General features: G+C 45.9%; 1 protein-coding gene across 1 annotated transcript in view; it reads left to right on the top strand.

The window, feature by feature from the left end:
- Positions 1 to 357: 357 nt before the first annotated feature.
- LOC311114058 (breakpoint cluster region protein-like) overlaps positions 358 to 13,963 on the top strand; it is a gene marked incomplete at both ends in the record, with an annotated part of 24,607 nt that continues 11,001 nt past the window's right edge. The window contains 7 exons of the mRNA XM_084189331.1: positions 358 to 567; positions 4,972 to 5,076; positions 5,241 to 5,426; positions 8,572 to 8,679; positions 11,624 to 11,684; positions 11,897 to 11,949; positions 12,076 to 12,216. Coding sequence (XP_084045457.1) covers positions 358 to 567; positions 4,972 to 5,076; positions 5,241 to 5,426; positions 8,572 to 8,679; positions 11,624 to 11,684; positions 11,897 to 11,949; positions 12,076 to 12,216 — 864 coding nt within the window. The remainder of the gene's footprint in view (positions 568 to 4,971; positions 5,077 to 5,240; positions 5,427 to 8,571; positions 8,680 to 11,623; positions 11,685 to 11,896; positions 11,950 to 12,075; positions 12,217 to 13,963) is intronic.

Here is a 13,963-nt window from a genome sequence, read left to right as displayed (position 1 = left end):
CCACTCAGAGTCCATGGCTGTCATTTCCAGTGGGGGAGGTTGAGCTCATGAAAATGCAGACAGAATGCTTATTGTGTGGTGTAAACTTCAGAGCGAGAGAGAGTAAAACAGCCATCCTGTCTGAGTCAGCACACATGAACCATGGCCAGCTCTCGTGGGGGGTATGTATGTGTGGGGGGGGGGTTGACCAAAAGGTCTCTGACATTCTGACACGGATGCTCCCCCCCCTCAGCATTACACACACACTTCCCAGAACTCTCCACTGTACTCAGCCTCCTGGCCTTGAAGGCATTTATACTAGAAACAGAAATATCTATACTAGGATAATTAACCTTATGCTCAGCAACATGATCACAAATGCTTTATCTGTACTCAATCACAGATGGTCCATTCACGGGGACCCCTCCCACTTACGGCTACGATGCGGACCGTGAGGAGGAGCAGAGGCACCACCATGACCTCCTGCCCTACATCGACGACTCGCCCTCCTCCTCGCCACACCTCAGCTCCAAGAGCCGCAGCAGCCGAGACACCCTCTCCTCCGGATCCCTTGAGTCCTCCAAGTCGGTGAGTGCCCCCCCCCCCTCAATTAATTAACCCCCCTTTTGAGTCTATGCCACAAAGGTAACCTCCCAATCACCCCAGGAAGCTCCTCATGTCAAACAGGGATTTCTCTCCTACTCTATTCTATCTCTCTCTGGCCCTCCCTCACGGCCTGAGCCATGAAGAGACATAGACACTTATCTCTGAGGCCTCTTTCTCCTCAAAGGTTACCATGAAGAGACCGCCCTCACACACACACACACACACACACACCCTCCCCCTCCAATAGATCTATAGTATAATAGATGATTATCTTAATCAATTAGCCATATTACCTCAGTGACATTATATTGCAGTTTTTGTGATGTGATTACCTTACGATAGGTGTGTGTGTGTACACCTCACTGATTGCGTTAGCCTGGTGCTATATTAGTATGTGTTGTGCTAATCGCACTGTACTGCAGTCTTTCTCTCTCTCTCCTGGAGGAAGTAATCGCATCAGTGGTCATAAAGTAAGGCCTGTGACCCACCCCAGTCTCGCCTCAGTGGCAGACAGAGCGCTTGTCAAATTGATTGATGGTTGAATCTGCCAATAGATGATGAGTCCCTGGGCGGTTTTAATAAGCATACACAGGCACACACACGCACGTACACACACACACACTCACTGTCCACAAAGCGTGATGGATTTGGTATAGCAGGGATTGAGTGACATTTGCTGAGCAAACTCCTGTATTTAGAGGCACACTCCCTGAGTAAACCTTCTACTGTAGCGTTAGCATAGCTAGCAGAGAGAGAGTTCCATGTAAACGTATTACACTCATAAAACAATCCACACAGCGGCACCACACATAGACAGATTTGTACACGCTGAGTTGTTTTTCAGTAATTGTCTCCAAAATGCAATGATGTCCGTCCTTAGTATATATTATGGTGTATTTCCAGTGAGCAATTAGACTTAGACCTACTTAAACAAATCAGTAGTGATCATGAATCCACCCTATTAGCAACACTGCTAGTTGTGGTATTTAGCATGTATTTAGTGAATGATAAATGAAGTCAAGGACAACACGGACTTTGGGTGGGTCTTCCCATATTGATTTTTTTTACTATGCATGCATGCACACACACGCTTCCCTTTTTTTTATGCAGGCACACACGTACACACACACACACACACACACACACACACACACACACACACACGCTCAGGTGTTTACCTACAGTAAGGGAGTGGCTGCTGTTGTTGGAGTGATCAGCTGAGTTATAGGCCCAGGACCAGACTCCCTCTGTCTCTACGCATCAGAATTCTGAGAGGGGCTCATTAGTTGTTGCTACGGCGATGAATAAAATATGATAGTCTGGAGATGCGATGGGCCCCCTGAGGAGGAGAGTCTGGGCCTGAGCAATGAATGAATAAACACTAACTCACCTCCACAATGGAAACGTTGGCTGGCTGGGCCCATTATAGGTTTCACATTCATTTTCTCTTCATTCACTTTTATCTGATCGTTTCTGTTATCGAGCAGTGTCCCTCAGGCTTTTGCCCTGTCTAGCCTACAGGGTTCGATAAAGATGAAATGAACATCAGAAAAATATTAGATTCAACGTTCAATCTATTGATCTTCTTCAGGTGAAATAGGTGGTCATACATCTGTCAGGCATGTAGCTGATCCAAAGCGTACACACTGTTGTCACTTAAAAGGCTTCATTATTATCTTCTCTTCTAACAGAAATGGCTTGTTGTATAAGAACCAAGAAGCAGAGCCAAGCACAGCACAGACATATGGGTAATGGAGTCCACAGCACAGACCTCTGGGTAATGGATTCCATCAGTGAGTCGGGACCCCTGTAGTTCCGCTGAGACTCTTACTGACATCTGCTGCTTCCACTACCTGTACAGTGGCCATGGAAACAGGAGTGTTAGGCTCATTTACCCCCCATTAAAAACACACACACACACACAGAATATGCTCTCATTCTGTAATTAATTTCAGCCTGCATTTCTGCATGTGGGGACATGTTATTTATCCTATGGCATTTGTAAATAAATAATTTCTCACTCACTCACTCTCTCTCTCTCACACACACACACACACACACACACACACACACAGAAAAGTCCCATACCTGAGGGAGCATTGTGTTTTGCCCTCATCCTGTCTGAGACTAAAGTACATTCTCCTCATAGACTCCTATTACTGGAGTAGTCAGATCCCTCTCTATTGTAGCTTACCTCTCCCTCCCTCCACTCTCAGTATCTCTTTTTCCAAGGAGCCCCAGGTTGTGCTCTGAAATAGCTGGATACAGATAGCTTTAGTTCAGTTTAGTGAACCAGACGTATGGGTTGGATATCCCAGAACCAGGAAAGGGCCTGCCTACCTGGCCCAGCCATGGCCTGCTCTACTCTCCCCTGCTCTCTGTCTCTCCTCTCCTCCTTTCCTCTGTCCTGTAGCCTGAGGGTTAGCTACGCCTCCTGCCATGCCTGTCCTCTGCCTAGGCCATTTTAAGAGACCAACCTATATCCCATGGGAACTACTGACTGCCAGAGTTAGGCAAGACGGCCCAAAGATTTTTCATAGGCCGCATGTTGTTACTATCTAGTGAGGTTTGGATGTCCTGGAAGAATGCGAGAACAATGGCTTCTTTAAAAACAAAGCTGTGGTCATTTACATTTTAGTCATTTAGCAGACGCTCTTATCCAGAGCGACTTATAGGAGCAATTAGGGTTAAGTGCCTTGCTCAAGGGCACATCGACAGATTTTTCACCTAGTCGGCTCGGGGATTCAAACCAGCGACCTTTCGGTTACTGGCCCAATGCTCTTAACTACTAGGCTACCTGTATTTAAGACCCCAGCATTTATTAACAACAGTGCCTTCAGAAAGTAATCACACCCCATTACCTTTTCCACATTTTGTTGTGTTACAGCCTGAATAAATAAAATATACCCTACAATGTCAAAGTGGAATTATGTTCTTCAAAATGTTTACAAATTAATACATTTTTTAAAGCTGAAATGTCTTGAGTCAGTAAGTATTCAACCACTTTGTTTATGGCAAGCCTAAATACGTTCAGGAGTAAAAATGTGCTTAACAAATCCCATAATAAGTTGCATGGACTCACTCTGTGTGCAATAATAGGGTTTAACATGATTTTTGAATGACTACCTCATCTCTGTACCCCACACATACAATCTGTACGGTCCCTCAGTCAAGCAGTGAATTTCAAATACAGATTCAACCACAAAGACCAGGGAGGTTTTACAATGCCTTGCAAAGAAGGGCAGACACTGTTGGCAGACACTGAATATTCCTTTGAGCATGGTGAAGTTATTAATTACACTTTGGATGGTGTATCAATACACCCAGTCACTACAAAGATACAGGCGTCCTTCCTAACTCAGTTGCTGGAGAGGAAGCAAACCGCTCAGGGATTTCACTATGATGCCAATGGTGACTTTAAAACAGAGTTTAATGGCTGTGATAGGAGAAAACTGAGGATGGATCAACAACATTGTAGTTACTCCACAATACTAACCTAATTGACAGAGTGAAAAGAAGGAAGCCTGTACATAATACAAATATTCCAAAACATGCATCCTGTTTGCAACAAGGCACTAAAGTAATACTGCAAAAAATGTGACATAGCAATTAACTTTTTGTCCTAAATACAAAGTGTTATGTTTGGGTCAAATCCAATACAACACATTACTGAGTACAACTCTCCATATGGAGCTAAGCACAGGCAAAATCCTAGAGGAAAACCTGGTTCAGTCTGCTTTCCACCAGACACTGAGAGATTAATTCACCTTTCAGCAGCACAATAACCTAAAACACAAGGCCAAATCTACACTGGAGTTGCTTACCAAGAAGACAGTGAATGTTCCTGAGTGGCCGAGTTACAGTTCTGACTTAAATCTGCTTGAAAATCTATGGCAAGACTTGGAAATGTTTTTTAGCAATGATCAACAACCAATTTGACAGAGCTCGAAGAATTATGAAAATAATAATGGGCAAATATTGTATAATCCAGGTGTGCAATGCTCTTAGAGACTTACCCAGAAAGACTGTAATCACTGCCAAATGTGATTCTAACTTTTGTAAATTAGATATTTCTGTATTTCATTTTCAATAAATTTGCAAACATTTCTAAAAACATGTTTTCACTTTGTCGTTATGGGGTATTGTGTGTAGATGGGTGAGATTATTATTATTTTTTAATACATTTTGAATTCAGGCTGTAACACAATTTTTTTGGGAATAATCAAGGGGTATGAATACTTTCTGAAGGCACTGTATATCTCCTCTTTCTACCCACTACCTTGTTGTCATTCAGACTCAAACTAAAGGTCATGCTTTGTTTGCATTGTCTGTACAGTACTTGTGTGTGCCCTTTTTTCATTGTTGTTTCCAATGTGTTTGTTGCAGACAGAGTTGGACCTAGAGAAAGGCCTGGAGATGAGGAAGTGGGTTCTGTCTGGGATCCTAGCCAGCGAGGAGACCTACCTCAGCCACCTGGAGGCACTGCTACTGGTGAGAGGCTGGAACATACACACAGGACTTGCCATGAATGCACTATGTATCACATACACGTACACACACAGTACAAACTCTCTCTCTCTCTCTCTCTCTCTCTCTCTCTCTCTCTCTCTCTCTCTCTCTCTCTCTCTCTCTCTCTCTCTCTCCTGTTATCTCAGCCTATGAAGCCTCTGAAGGCAGCAGCCACCACGTCCCAGCCGGTGCTGACCATCCCCCAGATTGAGACCATCTTCTTCAAAGTGCCTGAGCTCTACGAGGTCCACAAGGAGTTCTACGATGGCCTGCTCCCCCGGGTGCAGCAGTGGAGCCACCACCAGCGCGTAGGGGACCTCTTCCAGAAACAGGTGAGGTCATAAGCCAGATCCCTGGGGTGTGCCCCTGCCCTGTGTCCGTAGGAGCCTGGCGCCTGACTCTGGATGACAGAGGACTCCCTCCCTGGACCTGGCTGCACGGCAACATGACATCATGAGCCTCATTCAGAATGACACAGGACCCTTATGCATTACACAGTCTGCCTGTGTTTCTTTGTGGCTCCGTGTCACAGCTCACAGCAGCATCCGTACTCTGAATGGAAGCCTTCAAATGTCAGAGCTGATCAAAATGTATGATAAAAAAGCTAAATCAAATCACGTTGATCAACATCATGAGGTGCAACTTATTTTAGGGACAGATGGAATAGACCTGCTCCCCCCTCTCCTCCTGACCCGAGAGCTTCTGCCACGGAGGCCAGAGCCAAACCCGTACTGACTGGGCCCATTTCATCATGTTCACAACGTGTCAATTAACCCCGAATGAACCACTTGTTTATCCCCCTAATGCTCATGCAGTCACTGCAGAAGTAGAGCTTGAGTCTAGCCTGTCATGAGTACTGTGTGTAAGAGGACAGTGCACATGAAGAAGGAGAGTGTCACAATGCTGTCTTTTCTACCCAGGGAGCTGAGACTAATGCTACACTGTGTGCTTTGTGTCTCTATGAAGCAGCCTATAAATAGTTCCATACACTGAGCGATGGGGGATTTCTTTCCCTCCTATTAACTTCACAAAGCCGCTCTCCCCGGAGGCCTGAAGAATGACTATTTAATTTGTCTGTTATACTGTCAGGGCGGCACACGTCGGAATCCTTTTCCGCATTTTATTTATTCATTGTTCGTTTTTTCTCCTCCATCTTTCTCTTGTCTGTGTCTGCTATGTGGGAAGCAGTGGCATCAATGGCTGCGTTTTGTGTCTCCCAGCAGACAAGCTTTGAAAGAGGAGCAATTTGGATTTGCGGGTTGTAGGCTACAATAGAGGAGCAGTCCGTTAGTTCTTCCTCTCTCGAACTCTTTCTTTATGTCTGTCTGTCTTTCTTTCTCTCTCTCTCTCTCTCTCTCTCTCTCTCTCTCTCTCTCTCTCTCTCTCTCTCTCTCTCTCTATCAATCTCTTTCTCTCCCTCATACCAAAATACATATTTCCCCCAATTCCTCTCGCCAGACGTCAGGGGCAGAAGATGCCGACACAGCAGGAAAAGTCTCCCTACATGACAGCCATTTAGGGTGGAGGAGGGGAGCGAGAGAGGGATGAGAAGAGAGGAGAGGAGGGAGGAGAGTGGATGAGGGGAGCAGCCAGCAGATTTAGGCTGAGTCTCTCTGATAGAGCTGTCTCCCCCTGTCTGTGAAGTCTCTGAAGTCTCTGTGTAGCAGACAGGCAACCGGAGGAAAAGTAACAGCACATCTCTACCAGAAAGAAGGGAAGAAAAAAACTGAAAAAAGGGAAAGCAGGCGTGTGGTTAATGACAGGTTATGAGAGCGGGTGTCAAGAGAGAGGTGTTCTCACACTCCTTTAAAGCCCCAAAATGGTGCTAAATAATACACTGTACTGTTTTCCTCTAATCGTACAGTCACTGTCTGCTGTTTCTCATATAGGTCTATGAATACACCATGGAGACTGCCATGTTCTTTGTCTAGGATAGGTGCATATGAATGGTGAATTTCAAGAGTAATAGCATCTTTACACACAAAGTATAGGCAGGTAGCTTAGTGGTTAAGAGCATTGTGCCAGTAACCGAAAGGTCGCTGGTTCTAATCCCCGAGCCGACTAGGTGAAAAATCTGTCTATGTGCCCTTGAGCAAGGCACTTAACCCTAATTGCTCCTGTAAGTCGCTCTGGATAAGAGCGTCTGCTAAATGACAAAAAATAAATAAATAAAAATAAATATACACGACATACTTGCTATGAGTACATTCTTGTGCTGTTGATGACTTCTTCCTCCCAGTCTGTGCTCGACCATGCGGTTACTCTCATCGTCCAACGTCACCATACATCCAGCCAGCAACTGTGTGTGCCGAACGGCTCCAACTGCTCCTTGTCTGCAGCTCTATTACTGCCATTCCGGCTCCTCCCCGCCCATAGTGGGATTGTCACGCTCTGAATTCCTGTCCACTGTGGTGCAGATTTAGTCTGGCCCGGGGCAGGACTCAGACGCAGTGGAGATAGGATTGCCTGGTGGGTGAAAATTGCTTAACGCCTCGACTTCTAGCAGCTCCTGGAAAAACGTGGGTTTCTTTCGCTGCGGGCCAAAATCGATTGTCTCAGCGTGACACCAGGGGACAGGAAATGCTGTAAAGGTCAGGGGTCACACCAGGATGATAATGTGTGGGAGCGGGATGAGCTCATAGGTGATGCTAGAAAGTAGAGAGAGGAGAAGGTTTTCAGGAACAGGATTTGGCAGCCACTGGCAGCCCGCTATCTGTCATCTACATACAATGCACTGGAAATATTCATGAGCAGGTGCAGATGGACCTGAGCTAAGGTGAATTAGAGAAGCATATTGTGTCCTGTGCACAGGGTTCTTGTAGGCTGTTCTCCAGGGGTACACTAAGCTACCTTGGCGCTGTGTGTGTGTTCGTGCGGGCGTGTGTTCGTTCGTTCATGCGTGCGTGTGTTGTGTGTGTGAAACATCTCTGCGTTTGCCTCAGTTGCCCCCTCTCTCACCATCACACACTCTACCCCCCTCTTCATCCACTGCTGTCAGGCTTGTATTCAGGAGAATGGATTGGGCAGTTGAGTGCTAAGGAGATGGATAGTGTTACTGGCGGGCAGGGTTTCAAGGAGACGGCTGAATGAGATTTTCAAATGTGTTTTTACAGCAACTGTTACCCCGGACGCTCATTACTCACCCCAGCGTAGACCTCCACTCCGCCACTACCATGGCAACAGCCGTAGGCCGGGACAGTGCCACGGCCATCCTGTGGCGATGATGACATTGCCCCGTCTGTCGAACTGTGTCCAAAACACTTGTTTTTTCTCCACTCATTATGGTGAACTCTGTTGTTGGGTTGTAGCTGTCATTTCTCATGTTGTGATTATGCCAACATGTCCTTCTTTCCCCCAAAACAGCAATGCAAACAGAAGGCCTACTTTGGTAAATATGGGCTATGGAATGTGGTAACTGTGTTTTAATGTGACTTTTGTATTTTGTCCTCTCTCGCACCCTCCCCGTCCGTTCGACAGGCCAGCCAGCTGGGAGTTTACCGGGCCTTTGTGGACAACTACGAGGTTGCCGTGGAAACGGCGGAGAAGTGCTGCCAGGCCAACACGCAATTCGCTGAAATCTCTGAGGTAATGGAAACCGGCACGGAGGTAGATGGGGAGGTATGGGAGGGAGATGGGGAGGGAGGGAGGGGAGGAGATGGGGAAGTATAGGAGGGAGGGGACGGGGAGGGTGGGTGGGAGGGAGGGAGGAGAGGAGAGGAGAGGAGACGGGGAGGTATGGTAGGAGAGGAGACAGGGAGGTGAGGGAAGGAGGGAGGGAGGTAGCGAGAGGGAGAGGGAGAGGAGAGGAGACAAGAGGTATAGGAGGGAGGGGGAGGGAGGGAGTGAGGAGAGGAGAGGGGGAGGTATGGGAGGGAGGAGGTAATGACTACTGGTCTGGATGGGTTTTGTCCTTTCATCTTGACAATGGGGGCTAGGGGGGTACACCTCTTGTTTTGGAAATGGGGTGATGGGATATGGGTGGGAAGGAAGAAACATCCCTCCACTAACATTATACGATCACACTCAGCCTCCCACATCCTCAAAGTGACAGTTTGAAAATAGATTTTCTACTTCTCTTCAAGCGCTCTCCTCCTGAGAGGAACGTAGCACTTTCTCCAGCTCTTACGAAGCGGCTTTGTGGCCCAGCCCCAGGTCACTCTGCCACACTGCGTAGAGAGACAGACAGAGAGGACGGTTGGAGACTGTGAAAGTGGGCCATTAAGCACACAGGGAAAATCGTTGGGAGAACATTTCACATCTACTCGTGTAAAGAGGACAGTGGGGTATCAAACTCAACAGCTTTAGGCTATGTGTTTTACCCACAAACCCCTTCACCGCCACCACCCACACAATTTCACAATCATTGCCATCAGGGGCATCATGAACCCATTATTTTAGAGGGAGCATGAAGTATGTGTGGATAGATAGATGGACGGTGGAGAATTTAGCATTTTTCAAACACCTGAAACAGCATTTTCCTGCAATCTAGAGTCATAATCATAGTCATGTCTATTTTTCTGCATAGGTTATCTAAGCATACCACGTTACCTGTTCAATTGTCATTTTGATTAATGATGCACATTGATTCTTGAATAACTTTTATGCCTTTTAGTACAACTGCACCCTAAATATGATTCTCTGCATCTCTGCTAAAATCTGGGTAAAAGATGGAAAGGAATGTGAGTCTTATTCAGTACATTTAGTAATTGCTTGCTTTTCTAAAGTCTAGCAACCTTGCCAGCAGGCATGCCAGCTAAGATAGTTAGATAAGCTACTCTAACCTGAAATGGCTTGGTAGCTAGTTGGGAGATTGGGAACCTATCTAGCTGGCTTGCTAAAGCCAACTTCATAAAATTGCTACGTGGCTAGTACTACAGAGAAACAACAAAACATTTTCATTTTATTTATTCATCAACCAGGAATCAGTAGGCTACATAGCTTGAACAAATTATTTTACAAATATACCTCCTGCGAGTCCTGCCCATCACCGGCAGCTAAAATCAAATCAAATCTGAGGGGGCATGTGACATTGTGCCCTCTATGGGCATGACGCCTCTGATTGCCATTAAACACACTTGACTTGTATTATTATTGTACTGTTTTGCCTGCCTGCCTGCCTGTGTGTCTGCGATCTGTGTGTTCTGCAGTGATGTGGAACCAATGCAGAGGGTGGGGGTGTGGTGGTGGGTAATATTTTCTTGGGTTTTTGGTTGGTTTCTGGTTGCCCCCGGCGGCCAGTGTTAGAAACCCTGGAGTAGGGAAATGCCCTCCATCTTACCTAATAATAAGAAATAATATGCCATTTAGCAGACGCTTTTATCCAAAGCGACTTACAGTCATGCGTGCATACATTTTTTTTTTTGGGTGTATGGGTGGTCCCGGGGATCGAACCCACTACCTTGGCGTTACAAGCGCCAGCTGGTAGCGCCGTGCTCTACCAGCTGAGCTGCAGATGAACCATGACAGGCTAATATATTAATGTATCCCCAAAACAGAGCTTTATAGTAGCCTGAAGGCCCAGCCATGCTAGTGGAAGAACGTCTCTCTCAGATAGGAAGTGTAATTACTTGAACAGAGAAGCATAATGCCAGCGCAAGGAGAAACAGTTTAGACGATGATGTACGAAGCTGGGGTTACACTTGGTGAAACGCTTCATTGCTTTTCAGGCTACAGGTGTGAATGTGTTAAATAATCAAATCTCAATTTCACTAAGTTCTTTTGATTAGCAGTTTTTTTAAGGGCTTATTTTGGAGAAATATTTTGGACTGAAGTCTGTGTAGTCACGATCGCTGGTATGTAAAATCTTCTGCCAAAGCCAACGGTGAACATTAAAGGGATACTTTGGGATTTTGGCAATGAGGCCCTTTATCTACTTCCCCAGAGTCAGATGAACTCATGGATACCATTTTTATGTCTCCGTGTCCAGTATGAAGGAAATTAAAGGTTGTTTCGCGAGCCAATGCTAAGTAGCATTAGCGCCTATGGTATCTGCTTTATCCACAAGTTCATCTGACTCTGGGGAAGGAGATAAAGGGCCTCATTGCCAAAATCCTGAAGTATCCCTTTAAGGATGGTGCTTGGATTTGAGGCAGAGAATCAATCATTCAGTGTTCTTAATGGGATATGTAATGATGCATGTCTCTCTGCCATCTGAATGTGACGGTGGAAACAATGCTGATGATGGCTTATTGGGTGCAGGATGAGTTGCATTAGGAGTTAGTCTGAGGTGAGTGTGTCTGTCTCATTGCTGCTGGGCTCTCTACGTCCGAAATGGCACCCTATTCCATTTATAGTGTACTACTTTTGACCAGGGCCACAGGGCTCTGACCAAAAGTAGTGCACTACATGTACTGTATATAGGGAATACTGTGCAATTTGGGACAGACTCTAAGACATGAAGCACTACATCAAGCCAAGGGGCCAGGCTATTATTATCATTTGCCAGCACCACATTGGTTGTATGTTTATCAGCTTCAGGTTTTCCTCTGTGTAATGTTGTCCACTGTTCACTCATTCTGTGTCCCTACAGAACCTCAAGGTGAGGAGCACCAAGGACTTGAAGGATCAGTCAGCCAAGAACTCTCTGGAGAGTAAGTAGCCAACAGTATTACTGAGCATGTAGCTTCTGTCTGAAATGGCACCCTATACTGTATAGTCCAATACTTCTGACTACTCTGGTCAAAAGTAGTGCACTATATAGGGAATAAGCTACCATTTGGGACGCAGACTAAATCACTGCCACAGAAAAATAGACAAGGCTCTGACCTAGTTGGAGGGGCTGTCTCTCCTTTCTCTCCCAAAGCTCTCCTGTACAAACCAGTGGACAGAGTGACCCGTAGCACCCTGGTACTGCATGTAAGTATAAGGCAGCCTTTTGTTTTGAACCTCACACCTCAGGATGTTTAAAGACAGTCTCTGTTTTTATTGCCAATCCCAATACTGTAACACACAGTAACTCTGTGTATGTGTGTGTGCCTGTAGGACCTGCTGAAGCACACGCCCTCCAGCCACCCGGACCACCCCCTGCTCCAGGACGCCCTCCGCATCTCCCAGAACTTCCTGTCCAGCATCAACGAGGAGACCACGCCCAGACGCCAGTCCATGACCGTCAAGAAGGGAGAGGTGAGGAGCAGTGCTGATCTGGGATAGTTTGGGCTTTTTCAGTAATAAACAAATACGATTACATGGACAGTGGGGACCTGATCCTAGATCAGCACTCTAATTCTGAGATGCTTTATGAATACGGGCCCAGGGCTCTGCTGTATTTCTGTGTTATTGGATGTCCTTTATCAATAGACCATAGCAGAGCTTTATCTGATTTGGCTTTGGGCCATAGGGTAGAATTGTGACCATTATGTAATTCTAGGTCTATGCTGAGGGTATGGTATTACATCACTGATCAGTAACCCAACATTGGTAGATTGACCTTGCCCTGCCCTGACAACAACCCGGTAGTCGTTGTCAGGGCTGTATGGGATGATCTAATATGGTGTCAAATGCAATCTATGCCCAAATATGGTACTAATACAGCATCCCCTGCTCATGACTACTAGGAACCCTACTGTTTGCTCTCTGTGCTGCATCTCCATCCCTCATCTTCCCCCTAGAGACTGCCGACCCGGGTGGGAGTCGTACATTAATGGATGTCAATTGATTGACAGCTGGCGTGACATATAATGCCCCATGACGAGCCCCGTCTCTCTGACTGGGAGAGTACATATTAATTATTCATAATGAGGCTCCTCCCTCTGCACATGGGGGGTCATTACTGCACCCCATCATCACCCCTCTTACCTGCCCCCTACCCCCCTATCCCCATTGGCAGCTCTGTCTTCCCAGACCACACCGATCATCAAATATTGATAATGGATACATGAAAGGAGTGCATGAAATCAATGGCCTCATTATATTGGGCATTAGCTAGTGTGTGGGAATATTCCTGGGGTGTGTGTGTGTGCTTTACCCCACTATGTTACATATACACAAATATAGGATGCGTCCCAAATAGCACCCTATTATTCCCTTTATATTGCACTACTTTTGACTAGGGCCCATAGGGGTGTGGACTATATAGGGAATAAGGTGCATACACAGTCGACTTGGGATATCTCCAGTCTTACAGGAGCGTCCAGTCATTATAGTTCCCTGAGGCTTCAAGGACCTAATGACATGATGCTACTTCAGCCTTTAGTCCACAATTAATTGCTAACATCAGCTACTCCGAAGAATGCTTAATCGACAATACTTCCAGTGCATCGGTCACACACGTACTGAAAACTGTTGAGGACTAAGTCAAAATAGCAGTGATGTTGTCTTGACTTGAGTGTCTGTGTTGAACAGAGGTTAAGGAACTGAACCATTCAAGTGTCGGGTAATAACCAGACCTAGTAGAGTGGTTGTGGTCAGAGAGAAGGGTTGTGATGACAAGGGTAGATTATACTCATCTGGAGCAGAGCTAGACAACCTGGAGTGTGGTTTTGGAGCTGGGGTTTGGGTAGAGATATCAGAATCAGAATCACTTTAATTGTTCTACAAGAGGAATATTTTAGCACAATTCACACATGAATACATAAAACAAATAGAAAACGCAGCAAGAAACTAGCAAGTCAGACATAAATAGTACCACCACCTGCCCATAGAGGGAAGCTTCATACAGTTGTTTATTATAGTGAAAGCCCCAGGGATGAAACTCCTCCCGAAGCGCACAGTGCCACATTTCATTGTCCGTTATCTCCGACCTGATGGGAGGTGATCAAAGCAGTGGTGAAGTGGGTGGTCTGGGCTGACTTTTCACTGGACTGCTTTTTCATTAAGAAGGGAGAGTTTTAGAGCTTTATTCAATCAGATCCTCTTTAGCCAACATCCTCAT

Source organism: Coregonus lavaretus (genome assembly GCF_964263955.1).
Source record: "Coregonus lavaretus genome assembly, contig: HAP1_SCAFFOLD_4398, whole genome shotgun sequence".
Classification (NCBI taxonomy): domain Eukaryota; kingdom Metazoa; phylum Chordata; class Actinopteri; order Salmoniformes; family Salmonidae; genus Coregonus; species Coregonus lavaretus.
Note: the sequence above shows the minus strand (reverse complement) of the source record. Positions and strands in the feature narration are given on the sequence as shown.